At 39.4% G+C, this 21,736-nt stretch overlaps 1 protein-coding gene across 1 annotated transcript in view; it reads right to left on the reverse strand.

The window, feature by feature from the left end:
* Positions 1 to 16,410, reverse strand: part of TOPAZ1 (testis and ovary specific TOPAZ 1) — a 38,774-nt gene extending 22,364 nt beyond the window's left edge. The window contains exons 1-7 of the mRNA XM_071561256.1: positions 15,264 to 16,410; positions 11,464 to 13,870; positions 9,434 to 9,495; positions 6,553 to 6,683; positions 4,547 to 4,608; positions 1,900 to 2,012; positions 169 to 254 (exon numbers count right to left, since the gene is read on the reverse strand). Coding sequence (XP_071417357.1) covers positions 169 to 254; positions 1,900 to 2,012; positions 4,547 to 4,608; positions 6,553 to 6,683; positions 9,434 to 9,495; positions 11,464 to 13,870; positions 15,264 to 16,410 — 4,008 coding nt within the window. The remainder of the gene's footprint in view (positions 1 to 168; positions 255 to 1,899; positions 2,013 to 4,546; positions 4,609 to 6,552; positions 6,684 to 9,433; positions 9,496 to 11,463; positions 13,871 to 15,263) is intronic.
* Between the last annotated feature and the right edge of the window lie 5,326 nt (positions 16,411 to 21,736).

Genomic DNA, 21,736 nt, shown 5'->3' on the forward strand with positions numbered 1-21,736 from the left:
TCACTGATTTTGTTCTCAGAAACTGTACTTGCTCACATCTTTAAATGTACAGAAACATAAACACACATAGACTCATAATTGCTGACTCGATATATGGAGAACTGTCTGAATATCTCTAGGAAATTTACTGTCAAAGGATCAGAAATCATTGAAGATTTAATAACTCACAACTGCATTTTTCTCCATCCTCTGCGGCTCAGAATCTTCACAATTCTTCAATGGCTGTGAAGAACTTTTTCCTGAAGGTTTGTAACCTAAAAATTAGGATGAGAGCAATAAATGGATCACATAATAAATGGAAATCATAGTGAAACCACTCTAATTTATTTTATTTATAGTTCCTCCAAGTCACAGCAATGATAAATGAAAATTTGATTAATACAATCTAAAGCCAGTAATTTAAGTTACAGTTTTCTTAATTATCCTAAAAGTGAGACTTTACACAAACTTCAAGAGTAAGCACATTTCATTTAAAAACTGCACTACTTTATCCAAGGTTCCCAGTCTCTAACTTACAGAGATAAGAAATGAAATAAAAATATCCAGAAGTTTTAATTTCAAAAGGAAAATTACCCACCCACTTTATCAGTAATCTTTGCATTCCAACGTCACTACCCACAAATTTAAACTAGTTTTTTCAGATTTGAAAGAAAGCCTTTCATATTCTTATGTTTTAAGCAGGGCAGTAGCAGGCTTAAGCCCAATGTAAGTTACTGGTTTCTTAAACATGAAATTTGGTCTTAGAACTTTAATTATTACTGAATAACAGATTTCTGTCTTTGAAAAATGAATAATGTTAATGGAAAAGTTCAAATTTTCAACTCCATATCTATGGAGAAGTAAGAGCTTTTGAATGCCTTGCTTTCTATGCTTCCCATCCAGCCCCTTCAAAGAACTGGGTATTCAAAACCTTTTCTGACAAACTATACTTACTAAAGAGCAAGCAATAGTGAATGTTCTACTACAGACTTGCACTTGAACATGGTTCTTATCCTGCATGCCTTTCTAAACAGATAGGGCTATCCCAGGAAAGGAAGGAGAAACCTAATGTAGAACAATTAAATATTTACTGTTTCACACTGTCACAGTTGCAAAGCTTTGTGCAGTGATGGTGGGCAATTCCATAAATTCAGGATTGGACACCTTTAGTGACAAGACTGAGAAAACAGCTGATCACTAGAGCTGCAGAAAAACGCCACTGCAAACTTGATCTCAGACTCTTGTCATCTCCAAACCCTAGTTTCTGACCAGCCCTTTCAAGAGCTTTCACTCTTCCTTCTGAATGTAGGGCCCTAAAGTGAAATAGCCAATCCTGCCTGCACAGTTCTGGGAATGAATGGTTGTTTTGCCCTGTCCTAGCACACAAATTCTTGCTTTGGCAACTGTTTCAAATGATTTTCAGAAGGAAGATTTAGAACATTTCAGAAGACTATACACTTCTAAGGTCAAAGACATGAATAGTTTCAAACAACTGGAGTCTGAAGATTGATCTCACAGTTGCTTTTTGCAGCATGTTTCTTGCACTTCCTGAAAATATTACTAAATAACACGATGATAAAATTGTTCTACAGGCTCAGACTGGCAGTAGAATTTGAAACTAAGCAAGAACCTCTGTCACTAATCTTAATTGAAGAAATTCATGTTCATAAGTATCCCTAATAATCAGTAATTCTAAAAACATTAATTCCCAAAGCAGCTGTCACAAAGAAACAGAATACAGTATCTATCCATAAGTAATCGATTCCTGCTTTTCTCTATCTTGCAGTTTTGTTTTTATATAGCAAACTAAAATTCCAGCCAAAACCTTCAGGAAATGAAGACAATCAGTGAGATTTTATAGGCAAATAAAGCACATGAAAAAATAAATTCTGGAGTGTTCACCAATACAGCATACCATACCATTTGTCCAGGATTTCATCACTGTAGCTTCACTGAAGAGATTTACTTCTGGCTCATTCAGTGGTAATCCTGATACTAATTCACAGCTCACATGATCTTTGTATTTACAGTCGCTGCTGAGTATTAAAAAAAAATAATTTAACTAAGTAAACAGGTTTACTTGCTGTAAATTTAAATAGCTAGCAGTCCCAGCAACTTTACTTTCATTATTCTCATTGGCTGGTCCCCCCATAAGGTTATCTTAGCTGAGGTTATTGTGTTCTAAAATGCAACCATATGAAATTCAATAAATCTGTGAAGAACTTTTGGTTTTGTTTTTTTCCCCCACTATCCTGACAGGAAAATTAAGATGATTTCTGTCATCTCTGAAGAAGCATCTACTTTACCATAGTCTGTTATATAATATCTGCCAAAGGAGTAAACCACAAAGCTTTGGAAACTACATTTGAAGAGCCAGCTGTTTTCTTTCCCAAACACTGACTCTGCTGGGCAGAAGATTTAAGTGGTTTCAAAGGGAATGCCAATTAAAGACTCTTCTGCCTTTAATTATTCTTGAAAAATGTACACTAAAGATAATTAAACTACTAAAATATGATGTTTTCAAAAATAAAATATTGCTAGCAAAATACTTAGTAATATGCTTCTTATTTGTAAGGGAAAAAAACAATCCCCATGCATGAGATCTTTACCCCCTCCCCCTTTCAATGAAGAATCCTGGTCCAGTACACAGGACATTTCAACCGGCTTCCTCCTTTGGAGACAGAAACAGAGTTGCCATCCCCTTATGAGGGGCACATTCTAGCTATTTAATACTTCTCATAGCCAGAACGATTCAAATTGTTCCTAAACTTCAGGTTGTTTTCAATACAACTTGAAATGAAAACGCTGTGGCAGAGAAGTAGTTCTATCTAATAAACCCACATTCTTCAAGATCAATCTTTATTTTTATTCTAAGCAATGCATTGGGTTGGTTTTCAGAACGGAAAAAAAATCTGCAAATTTTGTTACTCAGAATTTTCAAGTTAACATGTAAATTGTTTTTACACTTCCTTGTGATGCCAGACTCAATCTGAGACACCAGGATTTTCACAGCAGCTCACCCTCAGGATAACAACCTTCAATTTCTTTTTAATCTAGACATGAAACTACACACAATTTTGCCAGGAACTGTAAACTATATAGTTATACAACTGATTCCTTTTTTTAAGTAACAGCATCGCTAGAAGTGGAGTTTGCTAAATAAGAACAGCAACTATGTCTTCTTCTAGATGAAGGTTTGCAATGGTAACTTACTGAGTAAAACTAGAGAAAGTAGTTTGACTCCAAATGAAGGCCTTTTCTTTAACCACACAGAGTGATGCCTTTCAGCTAAAGTAGTGAAGTAGCACAGAATCATGTGCCCAAACATATTTTATCCAGCATAATCTACATATTCTATAGCATAAAGAACTATTTTTGCTACTAAGGTAAATTTAAACGCTAATTTACCAAATGAGCTTGGAGCTTTCTAGTGGATTAATGAAAAGATGTTGTATTCTCCATTAACAGATTTCTGGCACGCATCATATCTGTCATGGAACTGTGACCGATGTTGGAAAAAAAGTAATACTCTCTTCTCTGTCATTTAAGGTTTGTTGATTATTTTGAAAATTACTCTGTGTTCTGGTTCCAGCTGGGACAGGGTTAACTCTTGCAGTAGCCAGGAGGGGGCATGGCTAGGACAGGGACATTACTCTATAGGACTTATGTTAATAATATTGTTGCTGTTACTGTTAGTTTTCCTATCTCATTGCTGTTTCCAGCAAATTTTTCATATCTTAACCCACGATCTTCATCTTTTGTGCCTCCAATTGTCCTCTCTGCTGCAAGGGGAGGGGAGGAATGAGTGTGTAGCACGTGGTTCAGAGAGTCTCAGTGGAGCAATAAATTGGGGAGCACCAGTCCTAAACCATGACTCTATGAAATATGTTAATTCTCTTGTAACTGCCTAAATATTCCATCTTTTAGACATACTTTTTCTACAAAACTAATTCTCCTTCATTTTTGGACTGCTGTGGAACGGAAGTGTCTTAGTCTGACACTAAATCAGACTAAGAAACAATGTACAATGGATATGGTAAGCACAGCTTGAAGGCAGCAGAACAGTAAAGCACTTCCTTAACTTCTCATGACATGTTTTTAAGCACTTTTTCTACTGCTGTATAAATATTTGTCAGCCTGAATTTGAATGTGATCTTTCCATTCTTTTCTAAGTTTAGAAAGAGGCAGAAAACTGGAAGCTTCACTGATTTATTATTATTTTTTTCATTTTGTTAAGTTCTGGTAAGTACTATTGTGGCTAGAAATGTAACTTAAGCTGCACTCACAGAGATGCAAAGGTGAGACACTGTCACAGAGTGGAGATATTTTGCCACCCGTCAGAGGACAATATAATCCCTATTGTCCTGTCAGATTATGACTATAGTTGTTCTGTACTTTTACACAGTGAAATTATATTAGTGCACATATTTCTTTTCTTCATCACATAGTCACAATAGCACAGAAAAATTGAATTAAATATTGATGGTGTTTTGGTAAAAACATTACTTTACATTCTTTTAGCAACTGGGGAACACCACAGGTTACATGAAGGACACATAATATATACCTTTCTTCAGCTTCACTCTTTTTTTCTTCTTTAACATCAGGCACTCCATCTGCCAACTTGATCTGTGAAGATATTTAAAAGTTATTACTACTAAGCCTGTTATGCTTTACTCTACAGACTTAAAACTGTTAGTGATTGTTGGAAGGTGTGATAATATAGTCTTAACTGTAGAAACTGTAATTTGGATTGTAGGCTTACTCTGACATCATCTTTTTAAATGGACATATTGCCATTATGCTCTGTGATCTTTAAATAATGATTGTTAATTGGAACAAAGGCAATGGTGACTGTCTTGACTTCTCTGCTCCCACTGATAATCCCAGAAATTTTTAGGCCTACTGCTGTGTAGAAACCCACAAAACATATTCCATCAAGTTTGATGAATTTAAAGCTGTACCGGGGAGGAATTCAAGGCTTTTGCTCAGCTGTGTACCAGGCTGTATAGTTAAAAATCACCAACGATTTGGAGAAAAAAGACAGCGCCAAATATATTTGTGTGTGAGAATCTGAAGGGACTAATATATAATGAATTAATGTAATCCTGACTTTGTTTTGTCCACTATTCATGCAAGTAACTGGGACTTCACATTCTATCACAGATTTACAATAGCCAAAGAATTAGAGATGGATATGCTCTCATCAGATTTCCAAACTTCATTTTACCAGTTTCCTCAATGTTTTTAGTGTGAGTTTTTGTTCTTCTCACAGGATTATCAATTGGAAAAGTCATCAAAAAAGCAAAATCCAGGAATCACCCCAAATGGTAGAGTACTTTCAACATGTGTTCTGCTATTGCATTCCCTCCCCAGCTCTTACACTACACTGTCAATGGCACAGCTCATATTCTGCCCACATACGGAACACATTTAGGGCTTAGCATGTCTTCTGTGGCTTAAGTTTGGCTAAATTTGAGGTTTGCCTGAGATTATTTGTACATATTTACTGCTGTCCAACACAACACAGGAAGGCAAACAGTAGGTCAATGATTTTATAAAGAAAACACTATGAAGCAACCCAGCTGGGACTGACCTGGCAATATTGCAACAAGTACTACACCTTCAGCAAACTGTACTATTTGACACACCTTTTTAGACTCTCTAAGAGGTCAGGGAACAAAGTGGTGCAGGTAACTTGGTGAAGCAGATGTTAGCAGCCCCAATTCCATTTGCTGAAGGAAATGTTTCTACTCTTCTAAATAATGATTTTGAAATGGAGGCTGATTCTCTGCTGTTTGATTAACTTCTTTATTACTTGCCAATTTTTAACCATGTGAATTTTACAATTTAACTTACGCAGTTACAACAACTGGAAAACAGTAAATGCCATCAGCAGCTATGTCTGAGTGGCAGAGAGATGTAAATTCCAACCCCTTATTAAAGAAGTAAACAGTATAAAACTTCAGCAAGTCTTAAAAGACTTATTATCTAGAGGAAGGAAGACAGAGAGAGTAGAACAGTCAGATGAAGTCCGTGAGTGAAAATGGCTTAACATTCCCTCTGAACTGTCAGGAAGTCAGTACATTAATGTAATGGCCCTTTTGTCCAAGTAATGAGGCACGGAATGATCCTCCTTGGACGCAGGATGGCTGTGCAGCTCCCCAGCTTTTCAACACCACCCCATCCTTCAGACTGTGTGGTGAAAAGCATTTAACAGCAACTGTTAAAACTAGGTATGTTATGCAAAAATGTCACATATGCACAGGAGTACTCTTAGGTGTTCACTGGAACAGTAACTTTCATACCATTGGCATTACTCTAACAAATGATATAACAGTATCTTGTTTCATTTCAAAAGTGAAGATGAACTATTAAGGAAAAACAATCAAATTCTGTTAAGCAAAAATTACATTGTCAATGGCACAGAAATCTATGAAATGCTAGTAGTCTTTTTATTATAGGAAATTAAAAATTTTGTTGATAAAACAGCATTAATAATTAAAATTATGCAATTATGTAGACTATAATTTCTTAAACTATTTAAAGAGAGAAAGCATAACTTCTCAGTACCTTTACATTCATGTCAAAACTCTTCAAAAGCTCATCTAGTTTGCTTGGTTGCCCATCTTTAGGTAAGTCCTCTGTAACATCTCCCAAAGGACAGTTTCCTCTGGAGGAGTTGTGGGTTACAGTATGTTCAGCTGAAAATGTATAAACACATTGCTTTATGTGCTGCCTGTGCTAAATATTACAAAGTCTTAATACTAATAACATTTAAGAACTCCTAGGACTTCCTAAAAGTGAAATGTATAAGGAAAAATATTTCATGTTTAAGGCAGGAACCATTTCAAATAAATATTAAGCTTAATCTGCAATTAAAATTCTATCCAAGCTATATGTACTATAATGGTCCCTGTAGAACAGTGTAACAGGTTTATTTATAGAATATTGAATTCAGTATTTTAGAAAAAAATTCAGTTAAGCTTTTTTATTGAAATCCAGCCAAAGATATGTATAGTAATTTGCTAAGCAAAAAGACTTAGTCTTTGCTAGAAAAGAGCATAAGTTAATCATGCAACTCTGAACTAAATATAGGTAGCTCTGAGAAACTCCAAATTCCTGTAAAACAGAAGACTCAGTAAAAATTCAGTGTAAGGAAATTTCAGCACCTTTTGCAGATGCCATAGGAAATGAGTAAGACACCTGACTGCAAAGTTCTGAAGCAGCTATTTATGTACAACAAAAGAGTTCTGCATAGAAAAGAAATTCAGTATTGAATCATATGAATGAATTTCAACTGCACTGCACTGCCCAGATGCAGGAAGAAAGAATCAGATTAATATTCGAAAGACTTTTATCTTATAGTGACTGATCTCTGTATGATCACCAGTAAAAGACACATCTGGCTGAAGACAATATACAAAGGATTTCCACTTGAAAGGTAAAGAGGATTGATGTTATACTTTAACTGTAGTCTTTTTTCCCCTTCTTAGACGGTGAAGCCACTGAGGCAAGCAGGCATGACCTCACTACATAACACAGGACACCAAAGCTTTATTTACAAGGAAGTGAATTATTTTATATCCTAAATAAAATCACTCTAAATCAATACATAAGCAGTCAGTAATTACCAAAACCAGGCATCTTTCCTTTGTTCTGTGCAGGTCTTTTTTAAAAATCATACATCAAATTATAAGCTACTATGTGCATATTCATCTAAGAGTGTCATGTGATCCTAAGTTTCTCAGATCTGGGAAGAAGGACTTATTGAAACCTTCATTTTAAGCACCACAAAAAGAACCAAAGACTTTAACCCTCAAACTTTGCTAGAACATGAAGTAAAACAACAAAGAAAATGTGGAAGTTACTAACAGTACAGGGCTTGCTCCCAGGTTTAATTTCAACCACTTCAGTATTGCAGATGCCATGGCACAGGTCTCTCCAGATCTTCACATCCCCAGAGCCCTAACTGAGCACTTCCCGCCTCCTCAGGAAATTTGTGTCTGCTTCTTCACATCTGAGCTCTTAAAACCTCATTACCTTTTATTTTGCCTTCTAATCCCAGAAGCCTGAAACCTTTGCTCCCTCAAATAGTCACTAGTCACTCCTTTCATCTGCCCACACAGCTCTTTCTACACGAACATAAATCATTAATGTGGAAAACCAGCACAAGAGGTACTGTCATAGATGCCTTTCAAGCTTGCAGCAAAATGAACAAATAATGTCAGAATATTAGATTAACAAGGGGCGGTCCTGGGGTGTAATGGAGAGCACTCTGGACTCTGAATCCCAAGGACCTGAGTTCGAGTCTCAGTGGGACCGTCCCCTGGCAGTTAAAGCCTCCCTGCCATCCCATCCCGTCAGATCTCGGATGCCCAGCAGGGTCAGCCCCGGTTAGTACCGGGGGCTGTGACAGTCCTGAAGACTTCCCTGTCACTGTCCAAGCTCGCTCGGCCGTGGCAGATGGACCTTGGGACTTAAACGGTGGGCCCAGTTCTGCACACACTGTGCCCCACCTAAAAAATCCACTGCACAGGCTGGAAGGGCACACCCACGTGGGGAGAGCCCTGCCCAAATCTTGGTTTTGTGAAGTCTGGCCATGCATACATTAGATTAACAGCAACCTGACAAACTGATACCAGAAAGGGAAATACTATGAACCTTCAGAATCAGTCTCTGCACCGTGTGTGTTTGCCACTATGACAGTAATGGGCTTCTGTTCAAAAGTCAAAATCCTGTTCCTTCAACCCATCTAACAGAGACTTCCACATCAGATGTACTTTGAAAAGTAGGTCTGGTATGCAAGTTGTAGAAAACAAAACAAATCACAACCATATGCTACCTATCCTGGACTGTTCTGCTTTAAATAGGAAGAAAAAAACCACATTGTCAAAAGTAACCTTCTCTTATTTAAAAAAAGCCATCGTTTAAAAACAAAACAGTGTCTCAGAGGAACGGACACAGCATCCACAAAAAGACCAAATGGACAACCTGGAAAAAAAAGGGCTTACAAAATTCTGTCTGCTGATAAACACAAGAGAACAACCAACTGTAACTGTGAGCTAGACTCCAAAGCACTCAGCATCCCACCACACAAAGTGCCACAGCACTCAGTGTCCCACTATGATCCCAACACCTCACAGAATTTCTTGCCTGAACTGAGAGATGTCAGAAAAACCCACTATCAAAAACAAACAAAAAAACCCAAAGCCCCCAGTACTACCAAGAGACAAGTATTACACAGAAGTAGATCCCTGTATGACTTAGGTTTGTACCATTTAGAAAGACATCAATTTTATACACATTAGCAAGTGAATTGCTGTTACAATAAAAAGATATTCCAGGAACTGACAAGTTCCTCTTTTTTGCATAAAAGTCTAGATTTTGGCACAAAACATCTCTGTGGTTATTTTCATCTTTTGATTACATATGAAAAAATTTCCAGTCTTACCTTTTAGCACCAAGTCGCAATAATTTTCAGTATCATTTGACATTCCAGATTCTTGCACGCATCTGTTTTGAACAAAAAGTGTATTTAAGATTTCCATCTTGCACAAAAGCAAAATTAATCTACCAGTTAACATAAAATTAAAGTTCTTAGTAATACTTTTAGCTATGAACAGAATCCTTACATACAACCCAAAGTAAAACTGTTCTTAAGTTAATCTTTTGTCTTTTTTATGTCCATCCCTACAGGCATACACCTAAACATGTTAAGTAAAACTAAGACATTTCAAATCCCAAAATTTTCAGTAAAAGCTCATTATCTCATTTAATCTTTCCCTAAAATACGCAAAAAGGAAATTTTGTCTGTATAGCAAATTATGGAAATATTGTGCCAATGAACCAATTTATGACTTTCTACAAAATGTGACTTTTAGTATTTTTATATTCAAGACCAAAGTATATTTATATTGAGATCATTTGCATAACAATGAATCTCAAAGAAAGTAATAAAAACATTTGTTCATAGAAAATACTTTATGTATTTCAAAGATAAGTTGGGGAAACGTAACTATTTCTCCTTAGAAAAGCTCACAAAGTAAAAATACATATTAAAGTATTATTTTATAATATATAAACCACCATCATCACCACAGGTTTTGGAAGCTCATAGCTGGTGACTGATACCATGTATAATGACAGCAAGCTGTCTAATAAAATGCAACAAAGAAAATTTGCAACAGCCTAGTGGGAAAAGGTTCCACAGGATGCATAACTTGAAACTACACAAACTTTCAAGCACAGACACCTACATACACGTACAAGATAACATTAAACAGTAACTTGTAGAGATGAGAGGGATTATTGTTATTAGAGCTCTTTGTTGCCTTATTTCCTCTCCCTCACATTTTATGTGAAATGCAAAGTTTGAGTGATTTTGCCTCAACTATAGACTTTCTTTTTTGCCAAACTGCAGTGCAGGCAGTTGCAGAAAGCTGTCATCTTCACATACATTGCTTAAAACTGAAATATTTTACAGCATCAAGAGACTGAAATCTTCATGTTCAGGTCAAAAGCCACTTCCCAATCTTTACCACATTGTGCTAGTTTTGCAGTGTGAAATAGTTACGGAACTACTTTATAACTTCTTTTAAAGAAGGTGCCTAAATACACAGAGAAAACTACATTTATTGCAGTATTTGGCATTTGCTCACCAGCCTGACAAATCCAGAAGTGCTGACAGAACAAGAAGTCTTCAACACATTTAGAGATGTAGAAAGGGAGATAGACTAGTCCATGCCATTACGTGGCATCTTTTTGAGTGCTTCTGGTGATTAAACAAATCTCTCTTTATAGCCCAAGTTAAACAAAGCATAGTGTTGTTTGCTATTTTGCATGTGAAAAACAGATTCAAGTTAAGGTTTTATGCAAAACAGTAAAGCAAGAATGCTGCTGATGCATCTTCAAAACTATCCACTGAACCTTCTAGAGTTCTGTTGGAATGAAATAACATACAGGATAAATCTTAGGTGCACATATTCCCCACATGAGAGTAAAGAAATAGCTCAGATGATTGATTCAAAACCCTGCATTGTTGGGAGTCAGCTGGGGTAGGCAATAGGAAACAGCAAACAGAAGTATATGTGAAAACCAAGTTTCACTGTCCCCTTCAGGCCACAGGCCAGAACCTTCTCCTGAGGACTGGCAACTAATGCCTGGAAGTGACCAGCACTCACTCTTCATAAAATGCAAGCACCAGAGGAATGACCAGTCCTACTTATCCTGAAGGTCAGAGCACACTGAATCAAACCATTCAGGATGTACACACACAGAGCCATTGCTGAATCTTCCTGAATGAAGAGCTAATCAATTTATCTGTTTTCAGAATACTGTCATAGCCTAATCAAATTCTGACACCTAGAATCAACCCAGAAATTGCTGATATTCTTTAAGAAAGCCTGACCACTACAATGGAAGTATATTGATATGAGAAAAAAAGCATTTAGCAGTATTGTAACAAAAGAATTACATGCATACCCAGAACTATTCTCAACTGAGTATCCCTTTTCTGAGGTAAGAGGAGACTCAGGCTTAATATCCTCCTTTGTGTCTTTAGTGCAGGTATTAGTAGAGGACACTCTCACTGGACTATTTTCACAGCATGCAAGGACTTGCTGCTCTTCATTGCTGGTTCCAAAAAGGTCGGGGTCATCCTGAATCACATCAATGACAAGAACATCTTGTTCGTAAGCTTCACGAATATCTGGTAAATTTTGACTTTCGTGTTGTGAAAGATTCTCTTTTGATTTTCTATCATCATTTATTTGTAATCCAGCAATGTGGCTGACCAAATTCCAGGAATGATCAGAAAAACCAGGTTTCAGCACACATTCAGTACTACAGAAATCAGGCACAGATGACTCTGGTTGTTCCTCAAGAAGAGGATGTGGATATGCAGAAGAACTTTCAGGGAGGACAAACATCTCTGAGAGGTTTTCAGAGCCACCATGCTGAAAGTCTTTGCTGTCCATCTCATCTTCTTTTTTCTTTATAGGAACTGTAGATGTAGCATCACTCATGACAGGAAGAGGATGCTGCTCAGAACTTCCCAAAACAGTCTGTTCACCTGTCTTCTGTCTTCTTGAAACCCTAGTGCTTTTATGACGCTCTACTGGACTACATGTTTTTCTTTCAAATGAAGGGCCAGATTCCAATTTCCTGGATTCGGGTTTGTTTCTGAATAGAGGAGTTTTGAATTTTGTCAGGTTTTCAGGGTTTAATGCTTTAATTAGCTTTAAATCAGAAAATGTCTGGTCTGCTACAGACACTTTAGAGCTGAAGTTTGTTCTGGTTGTGTTACCTGTAGATGTGTTCTTCTGGACTGTCACAGACAAGTTTCTATTTGCTCCATCTTCTTCATCTTTTTGTTTTGTTGTAAAATTCAAGGTTGCTTTAACTTCTTGCACATCTTCATGGTTAAAAGTCACAGCTGTTCTACCAGTATTAACTGGAGATTCCCCATTTTCATTACTCATTCTTAAAGTCTTGTAAATATCCACAGAAGAGGATTCTGGTTTTTCAAGCAAAGTCTCACATTCAGTATTTGTATCATTTTTTTTGTGTGTAGATTCTTTTGCAATTTCTGCCAATGGCATATGCAAATCCAACTGCCTCAAACTCCCAGTCAGAGCACTATCTCCTACACCTTTAACACTGCTTTTATCAGAGGCAGTTTTAGAAAGACTTTTTCCTTCTGAAATGGACCTATGATTTTTATAAACCCATCCAGAAGTCCTGGCAGAAGACTGAACAGGCCAAACTTTTTTACCAGTCATGGGTACCGTCCTTTGACAGGTAATCTGCTGTAATTCCTTACTAACGTTGTTCAGTTTTTCCCTCATCTTGCCTTTGTGCCAATCAGAAATATCATGGACCTGAGCTGGCACTCTCAGGGTACCTGAACCAGCTGAATGATGTGCCACACTGCTTGAATTTTCTCCTTTTGCTATTACACAGAGCTCAGATGTCTTCTTAAAGCCATTTTCAAATGCAGGTAATTTGCTGCTCTTCATTCCCCAGGTGGATACATTTTTGGCTTCTTGAGTACTTTTTCCTGTATGAAGATTTAAGGCATGATCACATGAAGCTGACAGAGTATGATTTGGTCCTGAAACTGCAAGGGAGCTTGTCATTGCAACTGCTGCTTCTGCTTGTAACTTGCACTCACTGTATTCATTAGCCATGTCTCTGAAAGTATTCTGCACTGCTGATTTCTCTGTGACTTTCACCTTCTTTCTAGGCTTTCTACCAACATTCCCCCTTAAACACTTACTGCTTTCACTCAGAGAACATGAAAAACAGCCTTCTCCATTTTCATTTTTTTCTTTATTAGACAATAAACCATGTTTGACGGGTGATGTCTCATTTGGCATTCTACCAGTGCTGCAAATTGTATTCCTCACTTCTGCAGTACCATGGGGTATATGGACGAACCCATTTAATTTATAACTGCTGGTAGTTCCACCAGCTGAAAGATTCACAAATGTATTGATGTAACTACAGTCCTCTAATCTCACAAATGGATTCTTTTCTGTTGGACAGAGCAATCCACTACAATGGTTTAGGTCACTTCTGCAATGTTCAGCATTACATTTTGCAGATCTCTTCACCACTATTTCAGCTACACTCACACTGAAATTTTGCAAGTGCTTGACTTCACCAGTTCCAGGTTTCCTTTTTTTATACTGCACATCAGACTTTTTTGTTACAGCACGGCATACAAAGCTCTTGCTTTGAGTCCCACCTAAGGCAGCAACCACGGGAGATTCAGAGTAGTGAGATTCCTTTTCCTTAGAATCTTCTGATCTGTCTTGCTTTGTCTCAACCTTCTTCACAGCCTGTGAAGCACCAGTGTCTTGCTCAATTGCTTTCAATTGTTCCTCTGCTGATTAAAAAACAAAGAAGTCTCATTAAAGAAAACACTAAAACACTACCCTATTTTAGTATTTTATAAAGAGACACAACAAAAACCCCTTCAACATTCAAGGCTACTAAAGAATATGACACCGTACAAGGCTATAATATTTCTGTAGTTTTACCATTTTTTTAATTAACACTATTAGCAGACTTACAATAATGAAGAATGTATTAACTTCAGAAACAAATGCAGATGAACAAAACCTTAAGACATCATAAGGCCATTGGAAGTTGTGTATTTGCTGTAGGTTCCACATACGTGGAAACCAACTTAGATCCAGTTGGCAAGAAAATGCAGATGCTGTTTGCAAACTCAGCCTTAAAATCTTCTGTTTACACAGGAGATTCTCTCTAATAAGGAAGCTTATCCATAAGAATATACCTCAGATATTCAACCAAATGCATTGGACTGATTGAGAAGATCCAGGAAGATCCAGTACTTGCATTTTTATAGACTAATACTTTTTATTTAAAAGCAAAGATGGATCAAGTAAAAAACTGTACATCTTTAAATTTAGACCAGAGAATGTACTCAAAAAGGTGCTAGTGGAATGCTGAGGGTGTTTTAGATCTTAGTTTTCAAAGTGGGAAACAATCTCAGTTTTTCAGAATATGGTTTCTAGATAAAATAGTAATCTACAGTAAATATCTGCCATTCAAGTGTATCCACATTGAAAGGAAAAAGAAAGTCTTTTAGACAATCAAAAAATTAAGAGACTTTTAAGAATCCCCCTTCAAAATTGTTCCTGTTTGATACAACATTCGCTTAAAACATAAAAATATAATCATTGTTTCTACATCACTCAGAATTCTGCAGAGAATAGCAACTACAAAGCAAAAAGTTCTGGAAACAAAACCCAGCATTCTATAAAGGCAGGTACTGAAACAAGACAGCATGATACATATGTAAATAAACAGATAATACACAGATGAATGAAAAATTGACTTTTTTCAGCTTTGTTGAAACTACTGCTTCCTTTCGTGCTTGTGCCTGACCTTCTCTGCTGACTGCTTTTGAAGGAAACAAATCCCAACACTTCTTATCCAGATCCTATTGCTGCCAATACCCCTTTCCGCCTCGTGATACCCTCTGAAAGGTAACTGGTCTCCTCTGCTTTGTGTTAAAGACAGCTTCTCCTTCAAGACAAGCCTTTTCTCTTTTTAAAAATCTGGCTTTTTCCAAGACTAGTATTCACAGTACTGTAAAGCACATCCTAGCTCTTATCTCTACACTCCCTGAACTAAGTGAGCAGCCAGTTTTTAAAGGGGTCACACTGCAGCACCAGTTCCTTGTCCTGGAAGCCCAAATTCTGCACCTGTACTTCTACAGTGGGGCTCCACAAGTGCTTAACAGGGCTTACCATTTTCCCCTGAGCTGACTGCTCCCTTCTGAGGGCTTGAGCTCTGCTGCTTTTCTTTAGTACGACACCTGTATATCTCTCCTCTGGTTTTTGGTTGTTCTTGTCCACCCAGAGCCTGTACCTGCTGCGACACCAGTGCACTTCTCCCCCTCTTCCTCATACTCACAGCTCCTTTCCTGGACTCTGGACACTGTGCATGCAGCTCTAGCAAGGCAGAACTACCTTTCTTTCTGTGACCATATAATTTTGGTTTCATTAATGATATCCCACCTTTCTTGTTCAAGCATCTCCTTTCTTCCTCCTGTGTCCCTAGCTGTCTTGATCCAACTACAGGACACCTATTCAACTTCTCTACTGTATCAGCCTCTTCCTGAGGTTTTGATTCAGTCATGGCTTCCTGAGCCTCCAAATTATCCCCAAGATCTGGGATTTGCATATTCTGCATCATTACAGACTCAGTGCGTTTCATTTCAGTACTCCATGTGACCTCTGTGGGTTGCAGCCCTTCTGGTTTTGGAAGGCAGGAAATGCCATGCCTTTCTGCGCTCTCAATTTCTTCCTCTGAGGATGGGATTTTTAATTTTATTTCCATACAGGAGTATTTGCCATCTTTTCCTGAGCTCCTTGAACCCTCATGGAAAACTGAGAGGTTCAGGTCTTCCGTGGAACGTTCTTCCCTTTCAATCCCAACCGAGAATTCATTCTGCAAAGTGGCTCCCGAGCAGCACAGCTGCTGCCTGTGCCCTGTCCTTGCAGTCTCTGCGCCGCCCGCTGCTGCAGGCGCGCCCGCTGCCTGCCCACCCTCACACTCCGCTGTCTCTGGAACTGACGGCGCTACACCCTTGCTGATTCTGGCACCGCTCCCACGCTGTACCCTCTCGACTTTTTTACCTGGGAATTTCTGGCTGTTCCCGCCTTGCTCCTTCTGCACGGGCACAGGAGGAGCAAACTGCCCGACGGAGGCGCGGGAGGGCGCGGCCGGTGGCGGGCAGCAAGGTAAAGGCTGCTCAGCCTTTCTCTTCCGTGACAGGCGATGGCCCTGCTTTAGTACCAGCTCTTTCCCCGGCTCACGGCCCGCAGTCAGCGAGGCGGGGCCGCCCTGCCCCACGCTGGCCGACACGACCCTGCCCGAGCGCAGCCGCGGCATGGCGGGCACGGCCCGCGGGACGCGCTCGCAGGGGCACCTCGCGCCGCACCCGTCACAGCCCCGCACCCACGGCGGGTACAGCCCCTCCCGGACCTCAGGGTCACCCGGGGGCAGCCCTGACCGACAGAAAACTCAGGCCGCTCGGGAAAAGCCCACGACGAACGGCGAGTCCCCCGAGCCCCCCACGCCAGCTCGGAGCCACCCCTCAGAGCAGAGAGCAGGGCGGTGGGGGAACCGGCCCCGCTCCTCCCCAGGAGCAAGGCGACCGCTGCCCGCAGCCTCCGCGATACCCTCCCACCTCTACCCTCGTTCACCGTCCCTCGACGCCTCGCCCGAGTGCCACCTGCCCGCCCGCACGCCGAGCCGCCGCCGCGGCGGGTAATGGGGGCAGTGACCTGAGGGCGGCGCGCAGCCCCGAGACCCGCCCCGGCCCAGCGAGGGCGAGCAGGGCCGCCCACAGCCCCAGGCCCACCGCCGGGGCGGGGCTGAGAAGGCGGGGGCAAAGGCGCCTCGTGGCGGGACCGTATCTGGGTGTTGGCAGCGCTGCTTTCGTGGTCGCGGCTGCGCCGATGTTGTGCTGCTCCCATGTTGCCCGAGGGCCCGCGCGAAGCTGCCAGGCTCGGCCGCGGCCTCGTGGGGCGCCCGAGGCAACGGGGTTCTGCAGCCCAAGTAATGGGGTTCTGTGCCCCAGTTAATGGGGTTCTGTGCCCCAGATAATGGGGTTCTGTGTGCAGCTACCAGGCCATGTGACTCCCCACCCAGCTTGCCCAAGATGAGAGTTGCATAGGCAAACACCCAGCCTCACCCATTCCATCAGGTGTTTGCCCACCTCAGTGAAGCAGCATTACCTGCTCCATGTACAGCACTTCAGAGGGGCCCTGCACTTGGTTCACATAATCACAGAATGGGTCAGGCTGGAAGGGACTGCAGTGGGTCATCAAGTCCAAACTCCCAGCTCAAGCAGGATAATGTCCTGACGTTTCCTGAGTATTTCTGGTGAGGGACGCTCCACAATCTCTCTGGGCAATCTGTTCCAGTGCACCTGCACAGTAAAGGTTCCTCATACTCAGACAGAACTTCTGTGCATCAGTTTCTGCCAGTTGCCTCTTATCTTATTGCTTGGCAGCACCAAGAATAGCTGGGATCCATCCCTTGGCACCTCCTCTTTAGGTACTTTAAAGATATTTTTGAGGTCTCCGCTCAGTTGTCTATTCTTGAGGCTGAACAGACCAGCGCTCTCAGCTTTCCTCATAAGAGAGACTCCAATCCCTCAGCTGGACCTGCTCTGGGAGCTCCATGTCTCTTTTACTGAGGACATCAACTTTGTATTTCTAATAACACAGATTCTCAGGGCTAGTGCTAGGGAAAAGTCACTCAAATAGATTATATAGTCAGAAAACAGCATAAGTTGGTGTTTGGTCTTTGAGGGGGGGTGGGGGGTGGAGGGCAATAGTTTCAGCACAGGTGGAGAACACCAAAGCTTCAGGACCATCCACTGTGTGATAATGTGAACATGTAGAAATTAGCTTACAAAACCAATGTTGTACAAAGACTCAATCTAAGTGGCAGGGGCTATGAAAATCACAAAATATTAATAAGGTGATACTCTGATGCCAACAATGCAAGTGACAACATTGCACATAGCTGGTAACTGACTTTCTTACAAGCAGTCCCTTTCTGTTCACAGGTGGTCTCTGAGGGATAAAGTGCCTTATTCAAATTCATTTCATTCTGGCTTAGTGTTTTCTGGTGTTCCCATTTTGTGCATCTTAGTTTGAGACCTGTGCATGGGAATGAGGTGCTTTGTATCACAACTTTCTGGAAGTACAGTACAGTTCATGTAAAAGAGTAGTTGAAAAGGCATATTTTACTAATTGGCATTGGCTCACTATGTGACTTCAGCACAGATAACTCACTTTATCTCTGTTTCTCCATCTAGAGGCAGAGATAATACATCTCAGTCCAAATGAAGATAGGGAATGGTGGATTTTTGGTGAAAACTCTCCATAGGTGAAGAAAGAACAGGCAGGCTGGGAAACTGTTAACTTTGATTTGCTTGCCACCTTCTTATGTTGCATGTGCACACTTAAGTACAACAAAAAAGTCAGTGACTGGTTAACTAAAGCTAATCAAGGTAGCAAATAAAGATTTCTTAGACCATTTCTCCACTGGCTCTGTATTGTGCTTCTGGTCCTTGGGACACAAAGGACCCAATGAAAGGGAGTTAATGGCATTTAGATTGGCAGTGTTCTGCAAGGGTGTTCCATAAAGCATTCATCTCTGGCAAAATTTAACCGTTTAACCTTCTCCAGTTCAAATGTAACCTCCTCCAGCGTGTAACAGAGTCTTTTAAGTTTGATATCAAGATGAGGAAGAAAAAGATATGCTGAAAAGCAGTAGTAAAGGAAATCTGGAAGAATGCCATAAAAATTATCTTACTGCTCTCCAGTATAATTTTTAAGATTTTAGTATTTAGTGAGTTATTTATAGTGATGAGAACTCAAACCAGATTTTTATGAAATGAATAAAAAATGTACTTGAATACTAATTAAAGACATTCTTCATTAAATTACTTTGAGAAAAAGGCCAGAGCTTCAGAAAGGACATTTTGAAGTAGCTGTGGATTATGTTAAAAAACAGATTGCATTCAGTTTACAATACTGCTAAAAAGAGATAGTATAAACATTGTCTTGCAAAGTGGATCCATTTAACCATCTTTTAAAAATACTTGAAAGAATAGAGATTTTTTATATGTAGACATATTTAAAGAAATTCTGTGTCAAGTGTTTTTTAAAATGTAGGTTATTAAAGTGGAAATAACTTTAACATATCATATAAACAGCTTAAGGAGGAAAAATGAGTAATTTTCACATTCCAACACTTGTGTTAGTAATACTACAAGGAAACATTAAAACTTTATTTTGAAATGATATATTATTTAGAAATAAAGATAAATGCTTGTTTCTCTTGAGTTTTGTGTTCCTGTATGTCAATGTTATATCTAAATTTTAGAACTAATTAAACTTTTGCTAATCTATTGCTTTGTTTTACTGATTTCTTGTTCATCCTAGGCAATTAAAGACAGTAACAGAAAGATAAGGTACCAAATGACCAAATGTCTGAAAGTAAAAAGGGAATCCTGGTGCCTAAAAACATTTTTTCCCCAGAATAACCAGTACACTCAGAGATTCCTGGCAATTTCCAAGCAGGAAAAAGGAACTTTTGTGACTACATTTATATAAAGTCCATAAAATTATTATTTTTTTTTCTCAGAGGAGCCTGTGCACTTAACTCCTCAACTAATGTAATTTACATTGCTAGTGTGGAGAAATTATGGCTGCAGATCTAACAATGAGACATTTGAGTAATCTTCCAAAAGTTTTCAAAAGATTGCAATTTATAAGCCTATAATCTAGCTACATAGGACAGCCAGTCATATAAGTTTTTTATTGGGCTGTATTTTAGACTTTGATAATATACTCATCTAACAACAGGAATTAAGTTGTCTTTTTTAGCTAGGGAGCTGGAAAGAATTAACTTGAAAATGAACTGGGTTTTTTTTGTGAGGCAATGTGAAAAATGTCCCCCTGGACCACTTCTTTTTACACTGCTTGCATCTTCATGCTTTGCTGAGGGATAGATTTGTTATCTCTGGCAGACCTTAGTGAAAAGAGTTTGGCTGTGCTGTAATAACTGAGACTGAGCTCTGAAGAATACACCTGATCTGTTACATTCTTAAAACACATCAAATTAAGCCCTTAAGTAATACAACTAAATTGATAAAGGAGAGTTTTAGTGCAGTATATCTAAGAAACTCTCTTTTTCTAACCCCAAGTATTTATTTATTAACTGTTCAGAGCTCTTGGTTTTGCAAAAGTAGAAGCCAAAGATAGTAAAACGTTGATACAATTTTTAAGTAACTTCTTTATCCCCTGCTTTCCGTTCAAATACACGTGTGTTCTGGAAATAGGTGTGATGCTAATCTGTTGAAGTAAGAAGTGCTTTTTTTTCCTCAAGCCATTCATGTATATCCTTCTAAAACTTCTTTTGGTTTTCACTCCCAGGACTTAAGGCAGGAGCAACCTTTGACATGGCATCTAATGAGAATCATGCTAACTGCCCATGTTGGGCTTGCGGGACAACGTATGCGCTTGACTCGTGTCCTTGGTAGGTCACCTCTCTAGGTGTCGATCCAGTTTATGGTGATGGCTGTTTGCTCGTCTGCCCTGACAAGAGAACTGCAATGGCCAAGGGCCATTACGGTGGTGAGAGCACAGATACCTCGGTGGAAATGCATGATCTGTCTTGTGAAATTGCTCATTGATTACACTGTGGCGTCATGATGGTAGACTAGGTGAATCCAATGAGTAGCTGGATATCTCAACCTTTGTTTTGGTGTCTGTTTTTATTATAGAGCTGTACAGAGTAGATTAAAGTAACTTCATTTTCCACTAGTTTAAAATAAGTCAGTGGAGGAAAAAAGGACAGCTGCTGTATTTTCTAATGAACCATTTGACATTTCTTGGTAGATCCTCTGATTCTTAATTTACTACTGAATTGTGTCAGCATGAAAATCAAAATTATTGATTGTATGGAGTCAATTTCCCCTGGCAATTTTTGTGCTCCTTCGGTTTCTGTCTAAGGATAGTCATAGCAGGGATAAGGACCTCTCCCACTGAACTGCAAGGCTTGAAATCATCTATACCACTTGCCTTTTTTTTTGTAATCATGATGCTTGACATTTATTCTGGATGACTGACTTTCCAGATGGTCACATCTGATCTGAACCTTACAGAAAGTGGCACTAATCAGTTTTAAGGTTCCACAAGGCAACTCCTGTGTAAGGTTTGTATTCTGTTTTATTCCCTTTCATTCATGGCTCTTTTTGAAACTTCCACTGCTAGTAGTTTAAAAAATGCACTAACTAGCTAGCTGGAATTAGAGATTAAAAAAACCCAGATCCAGTAGAGAGATGTAGTAGAGCATCAGCTAATCAAATAGGGGACTACTGTTTCAGTCTGAACTCATTTCAAAATTCTCTAAATAAAGCATATCTTTGCTTTAACTAGATAATACATAACCCCGTACCTATCACTAAATCTGCCTTAATAATCAACTTCTTTTAGTTGCTGGATGAAAAAGATGTTGGACCTGGAAGGAAAGCATCTACACACTAGCAAGTACATGACACCTCCATCCTTCTGCCAAAAAAGATTATGAAGTGTGACTTCTAGATGAGAAAGTTAAAAAAGAAAGGGAAAAAGGAAATGAAAGTTGAGTTAATCAGAGCCAGAGAAGTTATAGAGTTAGTAATGGTAGGGGTGTA

This window comes from Pithys albifrons, chromosome 7, assembly GCF_047495875.1.
Source record: "Pithys albifrons albifrons isolate INPA30051 chromosome 7, PitAlb_v1, whole genome shotgun sequence".
Taxonomy (NCBI): domain Eukaryota; kingdom Metazoa; phylum Chordata; class Aves; order Passeriformes; family Thamnophilidae; genus Pithys; species Pithys albifrons.